At 46.8% G+C, this 21,905-nt stretch overlaps 1 protein-coding gene across 1 annotated transcript; it reads left to right on the top strand.

Annotated features, from left to right (window-relative positions):
* Positions 1 to 3,026: 3,026 nt before the first annotated feature.
* Positions 3,027 to 21,732, top strand: LOC115151175 (carbohydrate sulfotransferase 11-like). The gene is made up of 3 exons (XM_029695187.1): positions 3,027 to 3,054; positions 7,879 to 8,027; positions 19,626 to 21,732. Exons 1-3 carry the CDS (start codon positions 3,027 to 3,029, stop codon positions 20,469 to 20,471), a joined length of 1,023 nt encoding a protein of 340 aa, XP_029551047.1. The 3' UTR covers positions 20,472 to 21,732.
* Positions 21,733 to 21,905: the final 173 nt, after the last annotated feature.

Raw genomic sequence — 21,905 nt, 5'->3', positions numbered from 1 at the left:
TGATTGTGGACTACAGGAAGAAGAGGACCAAGCACGCCCCCATTCTCATCGACGGGGCTGTAGTGGAGCAGGTTGAGAGCTTCAAGTTCAAATCAAATCAAATGTATTTATATAGCCCTTCGTATATCAGCTGAAATCTCAAAGTGCTGTACAGAAACCCAGCCTAAAACCCCAAACAGCAAGCAATGCATGTGAAAGAAGCACGGTGGCTAGGAAAGACTCCCTAGGAAAAACTCCCTAGAAAGGCCAAAAACCTAGGAAGAAACCTAGAGAGGAACCAGGCTATGAGGGGTGGCCAGTCCTCTTCTGGCTGTGCCGGGTGGATATTATAACAGAACATGGTCAAGATGTTAAAATGTTCATAAATGACCAGCATGGTCAAATAATAATAATCATAGTAGTTGTCGAGGGTGCAACAAGCACGTCCGGTGAACAGGTCAGGGTTCCATAGACGCAGGCAGAACAGTTGAAACTGGAGTAGCAGCATGGCCAGGTGGACTGGGGACAGCAAGGAGTCATCATGCCAGGTAGTCCCGAGGCATGGTCCTAGGGCTCAGGTCCTCCGAGAGAAAGAAAGAAAGAAAGAGAGAAAAAGAGAATTAGAGAGAGCATATTTAAATTCACTCAGGACACCGGATAAGACAAGAGAAATACTCCAGATGTAACAGACTGACCCTAGCCCCCCAACACATAAACTACTGCAGCATAAATACTGGAGGCTGAGACAGGAGGGATCAGAAGACACTGTGGCCCCATCCGATGATACCCCCGGACAGGGCCAAACAGGCAGGATATAACCCCACCCACTTTGCCAAAGCACAGCCCCCACACCACTAGAGGGATGTCTACAACCACCAACCTACCATCCGAAGACAAGGCCGAGTATAGCCCACAAAAATCTCCGCCATGGCACAACCCAAGGGGGGCGCCAACCCAGACAGGAAGACCACGTCAGTGACTCAACCCACTCAAGTGACGCACCCCTCCCATGGACGGCATGGAAGAACACCAGTAAGTCAGTGACTCAGCCCCTGTAATAGGGTTAGAGGCAGAGAATCCCAGTGGAAAGAGGGGAACCGGCAAGGCAGAGACAGCAAGGGCGGTTCGTTGCTCCAGCCTTTCCGTTCACCTTCACACTCCTGGGCCAGACTATACTTAATCATAGGACCTACTGAAGAGATAAGTCTTCAGTAAAGACTTAAAGGTTGAGACTGAGTCTGCGTCTCTCACATGGGTAGGCAGACCTTTCCATAAAAATGGAGCTCTATAGGAGAAAGCCCTACCTCCAGCCGTTTGCTTCGAAATTCTAGGGACAATTAGGAGGCCTGCGTCTTGTGACCGTAGCGTATGTGTAGGTATGTACGGCAGGACCAAATCGGAAAGATAGGTAGGAGCAAGCCCATGTAATGCTTTGTAGGTTAGCAGTAAAACCTTGAAATCAGCCCTTGCCTTAACAGGAAGCCAGTGTAGGGAGGCTAGCACTGGAGTAATATGATCAAATTTTTTGGTTCTAGTCAGGATTCTAGCAGCCGTATTTAGCACTAACTGAAGTTTGTTTAGTGCTTTATCCGGGTAGCCGGAAAGTAGAGCATTGCAGTAGTCCAGCCTAGAAGTAACAAAAGCATGGAATAATTTAACAAAAGCATGGTTAATCCAAAAGCATGGATTAACTTGTGGACACCAAGTTCCTTGGTGACCACATCAACAACAAACTAGAAAGGTCCAAACACACCAAGACAGTCATGAAGAGGGCACGACAAAGCCTTTTCCCCCTCAGGAAACTAAAAAGATTTGGCATGGGTCCTGAGATCCTCAAAAGGTTCTACAGCTGCAACATCGAGAGCATCCTGACTGTTTGCATCACTGCCTGGTACGGCAACTGCTCGTCCTCCGACCACAAGGCACTACAGAGGGTAGTGCGTACGGCCCAGTACATCACTGGGGCTAAGCTGCCTGCCCTCCAGGACCTCTACACCAGGTGGTGTCAGAGGAAGGCCCTAAAAATTGTCAAAGACCCCAGCCACCCCAGTCATAGAATGTTCTCTCTACTACCGCATGGCAAGTGGTACCGGAGTGCCAAGTCTAGGACCAAAAGGCTTCTCAACAGTTTTTACCCCCAAGCCATAAGATTGCTGAACAGGTAATCAAATGGCTACCCAGACTTTTTACATTGTGTACCCCCCCCAACCCCTGTTTATCATATATGCATAGTCACTTTAACTACACATTCATGTACATACTACCTCAATTAGCCCGACCAACCAGTGCCCCCGCACATTGGCTACCCGGACTATCTGCATTGTGTCCCGCCATCCACCATCCACCACCCACCAACCCCTCTTTTACGCTACTGCTACTCTCTGTTTACCATATATGCATAGTCACTTTAACTATACCTACATGTACATACTACCTCAATTAGCCCGACTAACCGGTGTCTGTATGTAGCCTCGCTACTGTTATAGCCTCGCTACTGTATATAGCCTCGCTATTTCACTGTCTTTTTTACTGTTGTTTTTATTTCTTTACTTATCTATTGTTCACCTAATACCTTTTTTTAACTTAGAAATTGCACTTTTGGTTAGAGCCTGTAAGTAAGCATTTCACTGTCTACACCTGTTGTATTCGGCGCACGTGACAAGTAAACTATGATTTGATTTTTAATAAAGCCCTTTTGTGGGGAAAAACTCATTCTGATTGGCTGGGCCTGGTTCACCAGTGGCCCTCCAAGGCCGACCCATATCTGCGCCCCTGCCCAATCATCTGAAAACCATAGATTTGGACCTAATGAATTTATATAAATTGACTGATTTCCTTCTATGAACTGTAACACAATAAAAACATTTTGCATTTTATAATTTTGTTCAGTATAGTTACTGAAGTCTTGCTAACTCATTTCATTTTAAATCATAAGCATGTCAGTAGCTGAATTCTCCATTGTTGTACATTCCCTTAAAGGTAACAGATTTGGTCTTCTATGCCATTTATTATGTAGGGTTTTTGAAGTTATGCTTGATGGTACCGAAATGCAGAACATGATCTCAGCCATGCCCTGTCTGTCTGCACCCTCACCTACCCCTCCCCTGCCTTGACCATATCTGTGACTCTTTGTCTCTTCCCAGCTAGCAAATAAGAGCTTGGTGGGAGCATGGTTGTCCTTTGGTTATTTTGCATATAACCTTCCCACAACGTTCTGGGAATGGTGCAAGATAATTGCTTAGCTTTGGAACATTCTCAGCACATTTAAGAAACTTGACAAAATTACATTATTTTGAAATACGTTAAATAACGTATTTCATTACTTCAGCAGAACGTACTGTAAGCTAGCAGTGTTATTGAAAGTCTTATTGAAACATTCAATGAAAGTTAAGATATTCAAAACACTCAAAATAACCTATAATTTTCATTCTCAGAACATTATTAAAACCTCCCAGGAAAACTTTAAAGGAACCAGATTATAATGTTCTCAGAACCTCCCTGCAACCTAAAAACAAAAGTCCCAAATTTTAACTTCCATTCTCAGAACGTTTAAAAAATATACAGTTTTACTGGTCAGGAAACTCATGGCTTCGTTCCCAGAACCAATGGGAAACCAAAAACTTACGCTCCTACAACTACCAAGGAACTAAAAGAGCAACAGCATATGAAACGACAACAACATCAATCTAAACGCCATGTCATGTTTCTTAAAGGAACTCCAAAGTAGTCACAGAGGTTTTCTACCTCTGTTTATACTCCATCTGCCCTCTTGGTTTTCTCTCATTGCTATGCTTCAGTACCCATGTGGTTTCGGGATTTGCCCTTTTTTCCCTCTCCTCAGCTACTTCCATAAAGGAGAGCTGTTTTCTGCAGTGTTTCTGCGTTGTATGTTTAGCGGAGCGCTACAGTAAGAGGTACATTAGTAGTCTGAATGGATGCACAGTCCTTTTTGAGGCCTGGTTTCTTCTCTTTCTCTTCTGTGTGTTTCTATGACAACCTGTAGTGTTGTATAAGATGTCGTTTTGGGTGTGCACCTGTGTGTTGGTGTTTAATGACCCTCAGGTGTGTACAGTTGACCAATAATGCCCGAGGAGGTGTGGTATATGGCCAATATACCACGGCTAAGGGCTGTTCTTAGACACGGCACAATGCAGAGTGCCTGGATACAGAGCTTAGCCATGGTATATTGGCCATATACCACAAACCCCTGAGGTGCCTTATTGCTATTATAAACTGGTTACCAATATTACATTTACATTTAAGTAATTTAGCAGACGCTCTTATCCAGAGCGACTTACAAATTGGTGCATTCACCTTATGATATCCAGTGGAACAACCACTTTACAATAGTGCATCTAAATCTTTTAAGGGGGGGGGGGGTTAGAAGGATTACTTTATCCTATCCCAGGTATTCCTTAAAGAGGTGGGGTTTCAGGTGTCTCCGGAAGGTGGTGATTGACTCCGCTGTCCTGGCGTCGTGAGGGAGCTTGTTCCACCATTGGGGTGCCAGAGCAGCGAACAGTTTGGACTGGGCTGAGCGGGAACCGTGCTTCCTCAGAGGTAGGGGGGCCAGCAGGCCAGAGGTGGATGAACGCAGTGCCCTTGTTTGGGTGTAGGGCCTGATCAGAGCCTGATGGTATGGAGGTGCCGTTCCCCTCACAGCTCCGTAGGCAAGCACCATGGTCTTGTAGCGGATGCGAGCTTCAACTGGAAGCCAGTGGAGAGAGCGGAGGAGCGGGGTGACGTGAGAGAACTTGGGAAGGTTGAACACCAGATGGGCTGCGGCGTTCTGGATGAGTTGTAGGGGTTTAATGGCACAGGCAGGGAGCCCAGCCAACAGCGAGTTGCAGTAATCCAGACGGGAGATGACAAGTGCCTGGATTAGGACCTGCGTCGCTTCCTGTGTGAGGCAGGGTCGTACTCTGCGAATGTTGTAGAGCATGAACCTACAGGATCGGGTCACCGCCTTGATGTTAGTGGAGAACGACAGGGTGTTGTCCAGGATCACGCCAAGGTTCTTAGCACTCTGGGAGGAGGACACAAGGGAGTTGTCAACCGTGATGGCGAGATCATGGAAAGGGCAGTCCTTCCCCGGGAGGAAGAGCAGCTCCGTCTTGCCGAGGTTCAGCTTGAGGTGGTGATCCGTCATCCACACTGATATGTCTGCCAGACATGCAGAGATGCGATTCGCCGCCTGGTTATCAGAAGGGGGAAAGGAGAAGACTAATTGTGTGTCGTCTGCATAGCAATGATAGGAGAGACCATGTGAGGATATGACAGAGCCAAGTGACTTGGTGTATAGCGAGAATAGGAGAGGGCCTAGAACAGAGCCCTGGGGGACACCAGTGGTGAGAGCGCGTGGTGCGGAGACAGATTCTCGCCACGCCACCTGGTAGGAGCAACCTGTCAGGTAGGACGCAATCCAAGCGTGGGCCGCGGTCGGAGATGCCCAACTCGGAGAGGGTGGAGAGGAGGATCTGATGGTTCACAGTATCAAAGGCAGCAGATAGGTCTAGAAGGATGAGAGCAGAGGAGAGAGAGTTAGCTTTAGCAGTGCGGAGAGCCTCCGTGACACAGAGAAGAGCAGTCTCAGTTGAATGCCCAGTCTTGAAACCTGACTGATTAGGATCAAGAAGGTAATTCTGAGAGAGATAGCAGGAGAGCTGGCCAAGGACGGCACGTTCAAGAGTTTTGGAGAGAAAAGAAAGAAGGGATACTGGTCTGTAGTTGTTGACATGGGAGGGATCGAGTGTAGGTTTTTTCAGAAGGGGTGCAACTCTCGCTCTCTTGAAGACGGAAGGGACGTAGCCAGCGGTCAAGGATGAGTTGATGAGGGGAGAAGGTCTCCGGAAATGGTCTGGAGAAGAGAGGAGGGGATAGGGTCAAGTGGGCAGGTTGTTGGGCGGCCGGCCGTCACAAGACGCGAGATTTCATCTGGAGAGAGAGGGGAGAAAGAGGTCAAAGCACAGGGTAGGGCAGTGTGAGCAGGACCAGCGGTGTCGTTTGACTTAGCAAACGAGGATCGGATATCGTCAACCTTCTTTTCAAAATGGTTGACGAAGTCATCCGCAGAGAGGGAGGAGGGGGGGGGAGGGGGAGGAGGGTTCAGGAGGGAGGAGAAGGTAGCAAAGAGCTTCCTAGGGTTAGAGGCAGATGCTTGGAATTTAGAGTGGTAGAAAGTGGCTTTAGCAGCAGAGACAGAAGAGGAGAATGTAGAGAGGAGGGAGTGAAAGTATGCCAGGTCCGCAGGGAGGCGAGTTTTCCTCCATTTCCGCTCGGCTGCCCGGAGCCCTGTTCTGTGAGCTCGCAGTGAGTCGTCGAGCCACGGAGCAGGAGGGGAGGACCGAGCCGGCCTGGAGGATAGGGGACAGAGAAAATCAAAGGATGCAGAAAGGGAGGAGAGGAGGGTTGAGGAGGCAGAATCAGGAGATAGGTTGGAGAAGGTTTGAGCAGAGGGAAGAGATGATAGGATGGAAGAGGAGAGAGTAGCGGGAGAGAGAGAGCGAAGGTTGGGACGGCGCAATACCATCCGAGTAGGGGCAGAGTGAGAAGTGTTGGATGAGAGCGAGAGGGAAAAGGATACAAGGTAGTGGTCGGAGATTTGGAGGGGAGTTGCAATGAGATTAGTGGAAGAACAGCATCTAGTAAAGATGAGGTCAAGCGTATTGCCTGCCTTGTGAGTAGGGGGGGAAGGTGAGAGGGTGAGGTCAAAAGAGGAGAGGAGTGGAAAGAAGGAGGCAGAGAGGAATGAGTCAAAGGTAGACGTGGGGAGGTTAAAGTCACCCAGAACTGTGAGAGGTGAGCCATCCTCAGGAAAGGATCTTATCAAGGCGTCAAGCTCATTGATGAACTCTCCAAGGGAACCTGGAGGGCGATAAATGATAAGGATGTTAAGCTTGAAAGGGCTGGTAACTGTGACAGCATGGAATTCAAATGAGGAGATAGACAGATGGGTCAGGGGAGAAAGAGAGAATGTCCACTTGGGAGAGATGAGGATTCCAGTGCCACCACCCCGCTGGCTCGATGCTCTAGGGGTATGCGAGAATACGTGGGCAGACGAGGAGAGAGCAGTAGGAGTAGCAGTGTTATCTGTGGTAATCCATGTTTCCGTCAGCACCAGGAAGTCTAGGGACTGGAGGGTAGCATAGGCTGAGATGAACTCAGCCTTGTTGGCCGCAGACCGGCAGTTCCAGAGGCTGCCGGAGACCTGGAACTCCACGTGGGTCGTGCGCGCTGGGACCACCAGGTTAGAGTGGCAGCGGCCACGCGGTGTGAAGCGTTTGTATGGCCTGTGCAGAGGGGAGAGAACAGGGATAGACAGACACATAGTTGACAAGCTACAGAAGTGTTGTTTCTTGTATTATTGTCTCTTGTGTCTTTAGAGAACTGTTTCACTTTGATATCCTTTTTCTTCTGTCCTGATTTTCTCTTTCTTTTCTTCTGTTAACTAGATATTCTTTGTTATAATATATAATATAATATAGTAGTTAAATGAAATGTTTTGTCATACCCTAGGTATACGGTCTGATATACCACGGTAGTCAGCCAATCACCATTCGGGGCTCGAACCACCCAGTTTATAATATGTAATAAATGACCCATTGGCGAGTTTTTCCTCTGGTTTCCGTGAGATTCTCAATGGTACTTGTCTTGTGACTTCTTTGTTATTAGGATGTATGAAAGTGTCTGGTTGTTGTTGCATTCATACCTTTACATTTAACATGGTTAATGATTATCCCCCTTAGGAAGTTGTAGTTTAGCTCGCTTATCAAGCATTTGGCTCAACATAAAATTGACATGACATTTGCATTTAGGTGAGATAATCACCTCATGGGTTGCCACAATGGCATTCCATGGACTGTGTATACCAAATCAGAATGCAGCAGAGATGGTCTTGAGTGTGTACTGTAGGTAATTTGCCTGTGTTGACCTTGACGTGTATACCCGTCTGCGTTTTCTCAGCCTCAGCACAGGGTAGTGGGAGGAGGAGCAGCGGCCAGGGGAAGTCATGGAGGAGTCCACTCCAGAGGCTCTATGACAATGACCAGGTAAGTCCTGCCCACTACCAGGTAGGATTCACGTTGATGACCACTGAACTTGTTTTGGTCATGTTTTATGAGTTAGAATAGGTGATTTGTGAAAATATAATCATTGGTAAGCTATTCAGTACTTACTGCTTACTTGCTGAAAGTCTCTTATCAGTGTTTCCCCTATATTCATTTAGCTGCCGCCACTCCAAAAAATTATAAATGTTTTATTTTATATATAAATAAATAATTTTTGGGATGGTGAAACATTTTCAGTGTAAACTTAATGACTAAAACCAGATATAAAGTATATATAAAGATAATGGAGCAATATATTTTTTAAATAAGATCATCTTTGAGAACTAACAATCACCAAAATAAAAACTAGACAGTCAGGGAGAATCTAAAATGTTAAACATTTCATTGCATGGGGCCCCAGCTGATTTTGTTATGTTTGAGTTGCTCAGATAACACCGAATAAGCCATGACAAAATGTGTATAATTGCTGCCCCCCCCACCCGAAAAAAGTCCTAGAGTTAACACTGCTTATAATGTGATGGTGTTCACAACTTGAAATAAGAGTTCTCTTGTCGGCTTTCCTCAACCAATATTACATTTTTCAAGAAACTGCAGTATGATGATCAACATCTTTGTTATCTATGGGAATTTTGCCAGTGTAAGCCCCTAATAAAATACATTTCCAATCCATGTTTACAATAATTCTGTTTCTGAAGTTACTGGTTTGTCTGGGAAAGCAGATTTAGATGAAATCATCATTATTAATCCCCAATTGCTACTACAGATGTTCCTCATGCTCCAAGGGTTTGTTTGGGTGTCTCACAATCTGTACTAATGTCAAGCCTTTCAAATTGTCTCCTGTAGTTACTAGTGACTATCAGTGATAAAGGTGCAACCCTTGACCTTGCTGATGTTTTTGTTTACCGTCTAGTTAGGGTTGGAAAATTCCAGTAACTTTTCCAAAATGCCCAGGTTTTCCAGAAATCCTGGTTGGATAATTCCTGGAATCAGGAGGGAATAAGCAGGAAATCCAGCAATCCCCCAACCAGGGTATCTGGAAATGTTGGGAAAGTTACCGGGATTTTGCAAGCCTTTGTCTACTACAGTACTTTGAAGTTCCTCATGAAACAAAAGCCCTGACTTGACGATTCCAGACTGCAGTCAGACATTGGTTAGCATAATCTAATTATTTTGGACAGGCACTTGATTGAAAAATATAACACTGTCTCTTATAAAAAATTATAACCCTGACTTTGTAATTCTGCCAGGATTTGTCTCTATCTTTCGCCTCTCCTTCCCACTGTTGTATCTAGTTGGATGGATGTCCTTTGGGTGGTGGACCATTGTTGATACACACGGTAAACTGTTGGGCGTGAACCCAGCAGCGTTGCAGTTCTTGACACACTCAAACCGATGCACCTGGCACCTACTACCATTCTCCATTCAAAAGCACTTAAATATTTTGTCTTGCCCATTCACCCTCTGAATGGCACACATACACAATCAATGTCTCAATTATCTCAAGGCTTAAAAATCCTTTAACCTGTCTCCTCCCCTTCATCTACACGGATTGAAGTGGATTTAAGAAGTGACATCAATAAGGGATCATAGCTTTCACCTGGATTCACCTGGTCAGTCTGTCATGGAAAGAGCGAGCAGGTGTTCTTAATGTTTTATACACTACGTGTATGTAGCCTATAGAGTTGAATAGACTACTTAAGTGTCCCATGTCATTCAACTTCAAAACAAATGTGTACAGTCAGTGTGTCACTACGATGGATTGAAATTTTGGTGTCAACTGAGGCCAAAGGATAATCCCTGGCCCACAAACTCTCTACAATTATACAGTATGACATTACAGAGGGACTGTTCCAGAACTAAGACTTGGAGAGAGCGTGAGAGAAATTAGCTTGGCTAGGGTCCAGAAAAAATTGTTCTATAGAAGTGAGCTGTTGCCAATTATATCTCAGGGAGGGGAGTCCGAGGCCCATGCCAAAGGACTGAAGAACTCCTAAAGACATAATTTACTTTAAATCGCTGGCGGTTTTATTTGTTATATGGCACTTAGCTCGTCCAGCAAGCAAAACTGGAACATCATTATAACCAATTGTATTCATTTTACTTCTCTGTATATGCCTACGAGAATATTTTGTTAGATCACTAAAGGGTGTAATTACTTCTTACAAGAAGTTTAACCTAAGCAAATGTTTTACAATGCATGTAGAGTTGACCTTGCATGCGTAAGTTACATCTAGGTTTACAAGGAGCACGTTGAATCTACTTGAGGTAAATCATAGCCGACAGGGACGACTCCAGATAAGAGTATGTGCCATCTGTAACGGCCATCGTAAGAAGTAGACCAAGGCGCAGCGGGTTGAGTGCTCATTTTAACGTTTTATTTTAATAAACTTGAACACTTAACAAAAATAACAAAATGAACGACAGCTAAGCGGTTTTGCAGGCTAACCCTAGCAGTGCAAAAACAACTTCCCACAAAAGACAGGTGAAAACAGGGCTACCTAAGTATGACTCCCAATCAGCAACAACGAAGTACAGCTGTTCCTGATTGAGAGCCATACCAGGCCAACAAAGAAATACACAACATAGAAAAACCATAGAAATACAAAACATAGAACAATAACCAAAACCCCCAGAAGACTCTAAACAAACACCCCTCTACATAAACACATAGCCCAACTGACCCCGAAACACTCTAAACAAATACCCCCTGCCACGTCCTGACCAAACTACAATAACAAATAACCCCTTATACTGGTCAGGACGTGACAGTACCCCCCACCCACCCCCACCCCCCCCCCCAAAGGTGCAGACCCCGGATGCACCTACACAAAACACAAAAATAAACACAAAATAAAAAATAAACCCAAACTAAAGGGAGGGAAGGGAGGGTGGCCACCGTCACCGACGGTTCTTGTGCTACACCCCCCCCCTCCCCAATCCTCCTACTGTGGAGGTGGCTCAGGCTCTGGCCTTAGTCCCCCACCTAACCTGTCCACCCCCGCTGAATACCTCGGGCTGAAGCGCGTCGCTGTAGACCTCGGGCTGAAGCGCGTCGCTGTAGACCTTGGGCTGAAGCGCGTCGCTGTAGACCTCGGGCTGAAGCGCGACTCTGGCTGCGCCGATTCCGGACTGTAGGGTGACTCTGGCTGCGCCGGCTCCGGACTGTGGGCTGTCTCTCTCGGCTCCGGACTGTGGGCCGTCTCTCTTGGCTCCGGACTGTGGGCCGTCTCTCTCGGCTCCGGACTGTGGGCCGTCTCTGCTGACTCCGGACTGTGGGCCGTCTCTCTACGGGGCACTGTCGCTGGAAGTTCTGGACGGGGCACTGTCGCCGGACACTCTGGACGGGGCACTGTCGCAGGACACTCTGGACGGGGCACTGTCGCCGGACACTCTGGACGGGGCACTGTCGCCGGAAGCTCTGGACGAGGCACTGTCGCCGGAAGCTCTGGACGAGGCACTGCCGTCGGAAGCTCTGGACGAGGCACTGCCGTCGGAAGCTCTGGACGAGGCACTGCCGTCGGAAGCTCTGGACCGGGACTGCGCACTGAAGGCCTGATGCGTGGGGCTGGCTTAGGACGCGCCAGACTAAGGACACGCACCACAGGGCTAGTGCGAGGAGCAGGAGCAGGACGAGCTGGACTGGGCTGACGCACTGGAGGCCTGGTGTGTGGGGCTGGTAGTGGAGGTACCAGACTGGTGACACGCACCCCAAGGCTAGTGCGAGGAGCGGGAACAGGACGTACTAGACTGGGCTGAGACACTGGAGGCCTGGTGCATGGTGCTGGCTTTAGATGCGCCAGCCTAGAGACTCGCACCTCAGGGCTAGTACGAGGAGCAGGAACTGGATACACCGGGCCATGGGTAAACACTGGAGGTCTGGAGCGCACCTCCTGCACAACCCGTCCTGGCTGGATGGTAATAGCAGCCCTGCACAAGCGGAGTGCTGGCACAGGGTGAACTGGGCTAACGAAGTACAGCTGTTCCTGATTGAGAGCCATACCAGGCCAACAAAGAAATACACAACATAGAAAAACCATAGAAATACAAAACATAGAACAATAACCAAAACCCCCGGAACATTCTAAACAAACACCCCTCTACATAAACACATAGCCCAACTGACCCCGAAACACTCTAAACAAATACCCCCTGCCACGTCCTGACCAAACTACAATAACAAATAACCCCTTATACTGGTCAGGACGTGACACCATCAAAATACATTTTTCTCCACAAATTAAGATCAAGATTTTTATGGAAGATCGTCTTTACACTATCAGTGATAATGAATGACATTGACAAGCTACCTTGTGCCTCACTGATGACAAAGATAAAGTAATAGTTTACGTGAGGTTTTACTTTAACTTCTGCCGTGACAATATTGTTTGATTGAAAGATGTAACTACCCAGCTACACAGTGAGTGAAGCCTCCGTTAGCATCGGTGTTGCCTGCTCCAGTGTGTCCTTGATATTTCAGTGTCAACAGTGTTTTCTCAAACCAGGACAGAGGACCACACATGCCACCAGACACTGAGGCAAACTGAGAGCCTCCGCATTTGGCTGAGTAAATGGAAGGAGTAAATACAGGAGAGAGTAAATACAGGTTTTGTACAGGAAGGAAGCCACGTTGAACTGGCTGAACTGTAGTGTTAGTACAGCGGTGTGTGGATGGGAGAGATGGAATGTGATTAGGACATCCAGCTGCAGTGTTTGTATGTGTGTTACAAGAGGGAGAGAGATGGGTCAATAAAACTCAACTATGAATTTTGACAAACAATAAGATCGTTGTAGACTCCATAATGCACACATTTTCAGCTTCTTTTCTACCTCTCCTCATATTCTCTCAATTTCTTCGAAGATGTCAACATGACGTCAAAACGTCAGTCACCTGTTCGTATCCTGTACAATGGATTAAAGTGAGCTAAATTAAATACATCTCTGCTTTTTTTTGATGAGTGCTCCAACTCCTTTTTACCTCGAATTTGTCCTTTTGGAAATGTTTCTTGCTAAGCCCTTCTCATGATTTTTGTCATTGTTGTTGAGCACCCCTCCTTTCCTTTGTATGCTGAAGCATGAAGTCCCACCTGAACTCTCAATTTTCTGGAGATTAACTACATTGGACAGATTATGCCCATTATGGTTAATTTCCCAGACATGTATACTACTGCATAAGCATGTAGCTAATTCCTTTTCAGAATACATTTTTTCTGTGAGGGTAAAGTCAAGGTGTTGATTTAATTATATGAAGTGACATTGGAATGCGAGGAGTGTTTCTGCCCCTGTAAGTAACTTCCTAATGTCAATAAACAGAGGAGGTCCAAGCCTGACTTTTTTTCTTCTTCTCGTAGTCATAGACAAAGGCCCCAGTCCAGAAACAACCCCCAGCCTCTACAAGGCATAGGTAGATCAGAAAGGATTGGATGAGTATAAGCAATATGTTCCTCCTAGCTAGCCTGTCTGAGGGAAAGGTAGAGCTACAACCATTTTGTTTCTCCCAGCTAGCCTATCTGAGGGTTAGGTTTAGAAGAAGGGTTAAGTTTAGGGTTAGGATAAGGGTTAAGGTTAGGGTTAGTGTTAGGGTTAGTCAATAGTTTAAATGTTACTAATAGTCTGTAGATAGTATATAGAGCATCTACAGATGGACTATCCAAATAAAGTTTTACCCTACAACCATGTTGCAATATCTTCCTCTCAGCTAGCCTATCTGAGGACAAGGTGGCGCCACAACTATATTGCTTATCTATCAAATTACACATTTTGTTACGTTAGTCTTATTCTAAAATTGACTAAATCATTTTCCCCCCTCAACAATCTACACACAATACCCCATAATGAGAAAGCGAAAATAGGTTTTTAGAAATGTTTGCAAATTTATACAAAATAAAAAACAGATTTATGTAAGTATTCAGACCCTTTGCTATGAGACTAGAAACTGACCTCAGGTGCATCCTGTTTCCATTGATCATTCATGAGATGTGCCTTTCCATGATTTGGAAAGGCACACACCTGTCTATATACAGTTGACGTCGGAAGTTTACATACACTTGGTTGGAGTCAATAAAACTTGTTTTTCAACCACTCCACAAATTTCTTGTTAACAAACTATAGTTTTGACAAGTCGGTTACGACATCTACTTTGTGCATGACACAAGTACATTTTCCAACAATTGTTTGCAGACAGATTATTTCACTTATTATTCACTGTATCACAATTCCATTGGGTCAGAAGTTTACATACACTAAATTGACTGTGCCTTTAACAGCTTGGAACATTCCAGAAATTATGTCATGGCTTTAGAAGCTTCTGATAGGCTAATTGACATAATTTGAGTCAATTGGAGGTGTACCTGTGGATGTATTTCAAGGCCTACCTTCAAACTCAGTGCCTCTTTGCTTGATATCATGGGAAAATCAAAAGAAATCAGCCAAGACCTCAGAAAAAAATGGTAGACCTCCACAAGTCTGGTTCATCCTTGGGAGCAATTTCCAAATGCCTGAAGGTACCACGTTCATCTGTACAAACAATAGTACGCAAGTATAAACACCATGGGACCACGCAGCCGTAATACCGCTCAGAAAGGAAACGCGTTCTGTCTCCTAGAGATGAATGTACTTTGGTGCGAAAAGTGCAAATCAATCCCAGAACAACAGCAAAGGACCTTGTGAAGAGGCTGGAGGAAACAGATACAAAAGTATCTATAGAGTCCTATATTGACATAACCTGAAAGGTCGCTCAGCAAGGAAGAAGCCACTGCTCCAAAACAGCCATAAAAAAGCCAGACTACGGTTTGCAACTGCACATGGGGACAAATATTTTGAAGAAATGTCCTCTGGTCTGATGAAACAAAAATAGAACTGTTTGGCCATAATGACCATCATTATGTTTGGAGGAAAAAGGGGGAGGCTTGCAACCCGAAGAACACCGTCCCAACCGTGAAGCATGGGGTGGCAGCATCATGTTGTGGGGGTGCTTTGCTGCAGGAAGGACTGGTGCACGTCACAAAATAGATGGCATCATGAGGTAGGAAAATTAGGTGAATATATTGAAGCAATATCTCAAGACATCAGATATCAGTTGCAAATGGGTCTTCCAAATGGACAATGACCCCAAGCATACTTCCAAAGTTGTGGCAAAATGGCTTAAGGACAACAAAGTCAAGGTATTGGAGTGGCCATCACAAAGCCCTGACCTCAATCCTATAGAAAATGTGTGGGCAGAACTGAAAAAGTGTATGTGAGCAAGGAGGCCTACAACCCTGACTCAGTTACACCAGCTCTGTCAGGAGGAATGGGCCAAAATTTACCTAACTTATTGTGGGAAGCTTGTGGAAGGCTACCTGAAACGTTTGACCCAAGTTAAACAATTTAAAGGCAATGCTACCAAATACTAATTGAGTGTAAACTTCTGACCTACTGGGAATGTGACGAAAGAAATAAAAGCTGAAATAAATCATTCTCTCTTCTATTATTCTGACATTTCACATTCTTAAAATAAAGTGGGGATCCTAACTGACCTAAGACAGTGTCACGCACTGACCATAGAGAGCCCTTGTTTCTCTATGGTGTAGTAGGTCAGGGCATGACTAGGGGGTAGCTTAGTTTATATTTCTATGTTGTGTTCTAGTTTATATTTTCTATGTTGGTGTTTTGTATGGTTCCCAATTAGAGGCAGCTGGTAATCGTTGTCTCTAATTGGGGATCATATTTAAGTTGCTATTTTTTGTGGGAAATTGTTTTGTGTTTGTGCCTGTGCACCACATAGTCACGTTTAGTTGTTTGTTTATTTGATTTATTTATTTTTGCTTGAAGTTTCACTTTGGAATAAAGATGTGGAACTCTACACACGCTGCGCCTTGGTCCCGTTCTTACGGCAGCCGTGACAGAATATCCCACCAAACCAGGACCAAGCAGCGTGTTCACCAGGTGAAGGTGTTTTTGACATGGGAAGAAGTGATGGGTGGATGCGAGACCCTTCCTTGGCGGCAGACGGAAGGTAATGATGGAGGAAGGCGACGACGCCGGGGTTCGCGGCCACAGAAAGCCCAAGGACAACCCCAAGATGGAGTTGGCTAGGAGTATGCGGCAATGCAGGCGGGCTGAAGATTGGGTCATCAGTCTGGTGCCATCTGTGTCGGCTCCATGCACCAGATCTTCAGTGCGCCTCCCCAGCCGGTACGTCATGTGCCTGCTCCCTGCACTCGCCTTGAAGAGCCAGAGACCATCAGGGAGGCAATGGGGAAGTTGGGAGAGGGAGAGAGAGATGAGAGAGATGTTGTGCAAGTGTGTTCTGCTCAACATCCGACCAGAGAATCCGGTTAGCAGTCTGGTGCAACCTGTGCCGGCCCCACGCATCAGGCCTCCAGTGCACCTCCCCAGTCCGGTACGTCCTGTGCCTGCTCCTCGCACTCGCCCTGAAGTGTGTGTCACCAGTCCGGTACCACCTGTGCCGGCTCCACGCATCAGGCCTCCAGTGCGCCTCCCCAGTCCGGTACGTCCTGTGCCTGCTCCTCGCACTTGCAATGAAGTGCGTGTCACCAGTCCAGTGCCACCTGTACCGGCTCCACGCACTCGGCCTCCGGCGACGGTTCACAGTCCAGAGCTTCCGGCGACGGTTCACAGTCCAGAGCTTCCGGCGACGGTCCCCAGTCCAGAGCTTCCGGCGACGGTACCCAGTCCAGTGCTTCCGGCGACTGTCCCCAGTCCGGAACCTCCTGCGACGGTCCCCAGTCCGGAACCTCCTGCGACGGTCCACAGTCCGGAACCTCCAGCGACGGTCCACAGTCCGGAACCTCCTGCGACGGTCCACAGTCCGGAACCTTCTGCGACGGTCCACAGTCCGGAACCTCGTGCGACGGTCCACAGTGCGGAAACTCCAGCGACGGTCTACGGTCCGGAACCTCCAGCTCCATGGCCGGAGCCTTCCCCTGCGCCGATTCCCAGTCCAAGCACGGCGTCCAGTCCAGCTCCAGGGCAGGAGCCCTCCTCTGCGCCGGTGGCCAGTCCAGGCATGGCGTCCAGGCACAGTGTCCAGTCCCGCTCCATGGCCGGAGCCCTCCTCTGCGCCGGTGCCCAGTCCAGGCATGGCGTTCAGCCCGGTGCCATGGTCGGATACAGGGTCCAGGCACAGTGTCCAGTCCCGCTCCATGGCCGGAGCCCTCCTCTGCGCCGGTGCCCAGTCCAGGCATGGCGTTCAGCCCGGTGCCATGGTCGGATACCCCCCCAACCCCCATTTGGTTTCAGGTTCTGCGGCCGGAGTCCGCACCTTTGAGGGGGGGGGGGGGTACTGTCACGCCCTGACCATAGAGAGCCCTTGTTTCTCTATGGTGTAGTAGGTCAGGGCGTGAGTAGTTTATATTTCTATGTTGTGTTCTTGTTTATATGTTCTATGTTGGTGTTTTGTATGATTCCCAATTAGAGGCAGCTGGTAATCGTTGTCTCTAATTGGGGATCATATTTAAGTAGCTATTTTTCCCACCTGTGTTTGTGGAATATTGTTTTGTGTTTGTGCCTGTGCCCCACGTAGTCTCGTTTAGTTGTTCGTTTCACTTTGGAATAAAGATGTGGAACTCTACACACGCTGCGCCTTGGTCCCGTTCTTGCGACAGCCGTGACAGACAGGGTTTTTTTATCAGGAATATATGTCAGGAATTGTGAAAAAGTGAGTTTTAATGTATTTAGCTAAGGTGTATGTAAACTTCCGACTTCAACTGTAAGGTCCCACAGTTGACAGTGCATGTCAGAGTAAAAACCAAACCATGAGGTCAAAGGAATTGTCCGTAGAGCTCCGAGAGGCACAGATCTGGGGTAGAGTACCAACACATTTTTGCAGCATTGAAGGTCCCCAAGAACACAGTGGCTTCCATCATTCTGAAATGGAATAAGTTTGGAACCACCAAGACTCTTCCTAGATCTGTCTGCCCGTCCAAACTGAGCAATCGGGGAGAAGGGCCTTGGTCAGGGAGGTGACCAAGAATCCTATGGTCACTCTGACAGAGCTTCAGAGTTCCTCTGTGGAGATGGGAGAACCTTCCAGAAGGACAACCATCTCTGCATCATTCCACCAATCAGGCGTTTTTGGTAGAGTGGCCAGACGGAAACCACTCAGTAAAAGGCAGATGACAGCCTGCTTGTATTTTGCCAATAGGCACCTAAAGACTCAGACCATGAGAAACAAGATTCTCTGGACTGATGAAACCAAGATTAAACATTTTTTTCTGAATGCCAAGCCTCATGCCTGGAGGAAACCTGGCACCATCCCTGCGGTGAAGCATGGTGGTGGCGGCATCTTGCTGTGGGGATGTTTTTCAACGGCAGGCACTGGTAGATGAGTCAGGATCGAGGGAAAGATGAACGGAGCAAAGTACAGAGAGATCCTTGATGAAAACCTGCTCCAGAGTGCTCAGGACCTCAGACTAGGGCGAAGGTTTACCTTCCAACAGGAAAACAACCCTAAGCATACAGCCAAGATAACGCATGAGTGGCTTCGGGACAAGTCTCTGAATGTCCTTGAGTGCACCAGCCAGAGCCCGGACATGAACCCGATCAAACGTCTCTGGAGAGACCTGAAAATGGCAGCAACGCTCCCCATCCAACCTGACAGCGCTTGAGAGGATCTGCAGAGAATAATTGGAGAAGCTCTCCAAATACAGGTGCGCCAAGCTTATAGCGTCATACCCAAGAAGACTCAAGGCTGTAATCGCTGCCAAAGGTGCTTCAACAAAGTACTGAGTAAAGGGTCTGAATACTTATGCAAATGTGATATTTCAGTTAAAAAAATGATACATTAACAAAATTTTCTAAAAACCTTATTTTTTTGTCATTATGGGATATTGTGTGTAGATTGACGGGGAAAAAAACGTTTTAATTAATTTTCGAATAAGGCTGTAACGTAACAAAATGTGGAAAAGTCAAGGGGTCTGAATACTTTCCGAATGCACTGTACATGACTGGCCATAGGGGTTAGTTCTGGAGCCAACACTCTTTTAGTTCTGGAGCCAACACTATTTAGTTCCTGAGCCAAACTCCTTTAGTTCTGGAGCCAACACTATTTAGTTCTGGAGCCAACACTATTTAGTTCCTGAGCCAAACTCCTTTAGTTCTGGAGCCAACACTATTTAGTTCTGGAGCCAACACTATTTAGTTCTGGAGCCAACACTCTTTTAGTTCCTGAGCCAAACTCCTTTAGTTCTGGAGCCAACACTATTTAGTTCCTGAGCCAAACTCCTTTAGTTCTGGAGCCAAAACACTTTAGTTCTGGAGACAAAACATTTTAGTTCTGGATACAAAACCCTTTATAGATTGTTCAGCGCTTGTGCTCAGCCTCCTGACATGACATATTTTTGGTGTTCTCCAGACCAGTTTCCTGTCTCCTATCTAATGAGGTAAAATGTTGAAACTTGTTCATGTGTTAACATGTTAAAATATGTCAATGTGTTCAGTGACATGGATATAATAACGTATCCCCGAGCAATAACCACTAGCCATCTCATTTCCTACTCTCCTCAAGTTCAATTAACTGTTAAATCACGCTGAGCCGTCTACCATTTGTGTCAGTGTCTGGAATCCTCTCCTCTCTTACAGCTGGAGCAGTCGACGGTGCAGGTGACCCACCAGGGTCGGCGGGAGCTGCTGGAGGACGCCTGCCGCTCGTACACGCGCAAGCGTCACGTGCTCATCCCCGAGGACCTCAAGCACGTCATTGTGGATGACCAACACGGCCTGCTCTACTGCTATGTGCCCAAGGTGGCCTGCACCAACTGGAAGCGTGTCCTAATGGTCCTTACAGGTGCCGCCGGCCCCCACCGCGACCCCCTCTCCATCCCCGCCAACGAGGCCCACGTGTCTGGCAACCTGCGCACCCTCTCTGAGTATTCCACCTCTCAGATCAACCAGCGGCTGCGCTCCTACCTAAAGTTTGTGTTCGTGCGTGAGCCCTTTGAGCGGCTTGTTTCGGCTTACCGCAACAAGTTTACACGCAGCTACAACACGGCCTTCCACAAGCGCTATGGCACCAAGATCATCCGCCGGCACCGGCCCAACCCGCAGGCCGAAGCACTGGAGCGGGGAGACGACGTCTCCTTCGAGGAGTTTGTGTACTACCTGGTGGACCCAGCCACACAGCGCGAGGAGCCCTTCAACGAGCACTGGGAGCGCGTGCACTCGCTTTGCCACCCCTGCCTCATCCACTACAATGTGGTGGGCAAGTACGAGACGCTGGAGCAGGACTCCCGCTACGTGCTGCAGCTGGCTGGGGTGGAGGGCCAGGTGACTTTCCCTGCCTCGGCCAAGAACACCAGGACTACGGGAGACATGGCCGCTCAGTTCTTCAACAACATCAGCCCCTTCTATCAGAAGAAGCTGTATAACCTCTACCACATGGACTTCCTGCTGTTCAACTACTCCACGCCGGAGTACCTGAAGTTTTGATGACGTTACGCTTCTTAGGAGGAGCCTTAGTTTGAACCATCTATCATAAGCACTACGTCATGTAGTTGGAAGCGTGACATTGTGCCCGGCCCCACTAGCTTATTGCTTGTGATGTATAGCTGAAATCAGCTATTCTGGCGGCTTTTAACAGCTTTTGCTTATAACAACATTATGTATAACCTATGACAGAGGGTTCAAAAGAAGTGGTACAGACACTTTTAACATGGGTCCCGGGACTCTTCAAAGCACAGTAATGTTTATTACGGAGAGGACTAACCTGGTGAAATCTAAGGAACTATAGATATCTTTCACATCAAAAGTGAGAGTGGCTTTAAGATGAGACAACGGGAATGGACACTTAAGATGAAGATGTTGTGCTGTTAGCAATGAGCCAATGGAGATGAAATGATTGCCTCTGTATGTGTAAAATGCACCTATAGTGCACATTAACTCAAAATGACCAAACTTTGACACCACCAACAAACTTTGGTTACAATTATAATTTTTTCTTTCAAAGTTTATTTTGTCACCACCATTCTAGAGTAAGACTAAAAGGAACACAAGCTATCTGAAGTAATAGGGGTGCTGAAAGTATCTTTATTAGTGCCTTTGAGTGGGCCTTATGACTTAAAGGTGTATGACATCAGTGTTTTCCTTATACTGTAGAGAGTTGACTCTCATTGGACGGTTTATTTATTGTGATATTTGTGTCCCAATGTCAACAAACTGCAGATAGACCACACATTTAGACATTTGGAATAACTACCATAACCTCAGACAGTCAAATAAACACATTTAAGCAGTTTTTGTGTGTCTGTGTCTGGAATGCTGGCGTAGCAGTCAACACAAAGGGTAAGAATCCATCTGTGCAATATGTTGAATTTACTGTGTATGTTTGAAATATTGAAGTCAAATCATGCAGTTTTATAGGTCCTGTGAACAAAGGTATGAGAAGAGAGCCCTTTCACTGCATTCAAAACAGAGTTGTGTCCAATTGTATAGGCAATAGTTTTATCAGTCTTGATGTCAATACTCTCTCTTCACATTATGCTAGTACCAACAGTGACCCTTCTGGAGGCTTGGACACCTGTCTGATAAAGTCTACCTAAGACAAGGCCCCAACATGGGGCTTACTTTGATAGTTCAGTGAAATTACATTTGTTGGCAGTGGCTAGTTTAACAAAACCAAACGTGTGTAATGCTGTCACTCCTTGTCCACAAACCGCTTTCAAGGTAAATAAATAAATATCGTAACATGTCATTTTTTCCAAACTATCACTTTAAGTAAAGGTCTAGCCATTTGTCACAGGCTTCACTCAATCTGGATACCTGTCATGTTCTCTGACACAATGTCAGCACAGCACTTCTACAGTATGTGTTCCACAGCCGAGAGACACGAACCTTGACCCCGACACGGGTCTATCCCTACAGCAC

This window comes from Salmo trutta, chromosome 16 (assembly GCF_901001165.1).
Source record: "Salmo trutta chromosome 16, fSalTru1.1, whole genome shotgun sequence".
Lineage (NCBI taxonomy): Eukaryota > Metazoa > Chordata > Actinopteri > Salmoniformes > Salmonidae > Salmo > Salmo trutta.
Note: the sequence above shows the minus strand (reverse complement) of the source record. Positions and strands in the feature narration are given on the sequence as shown.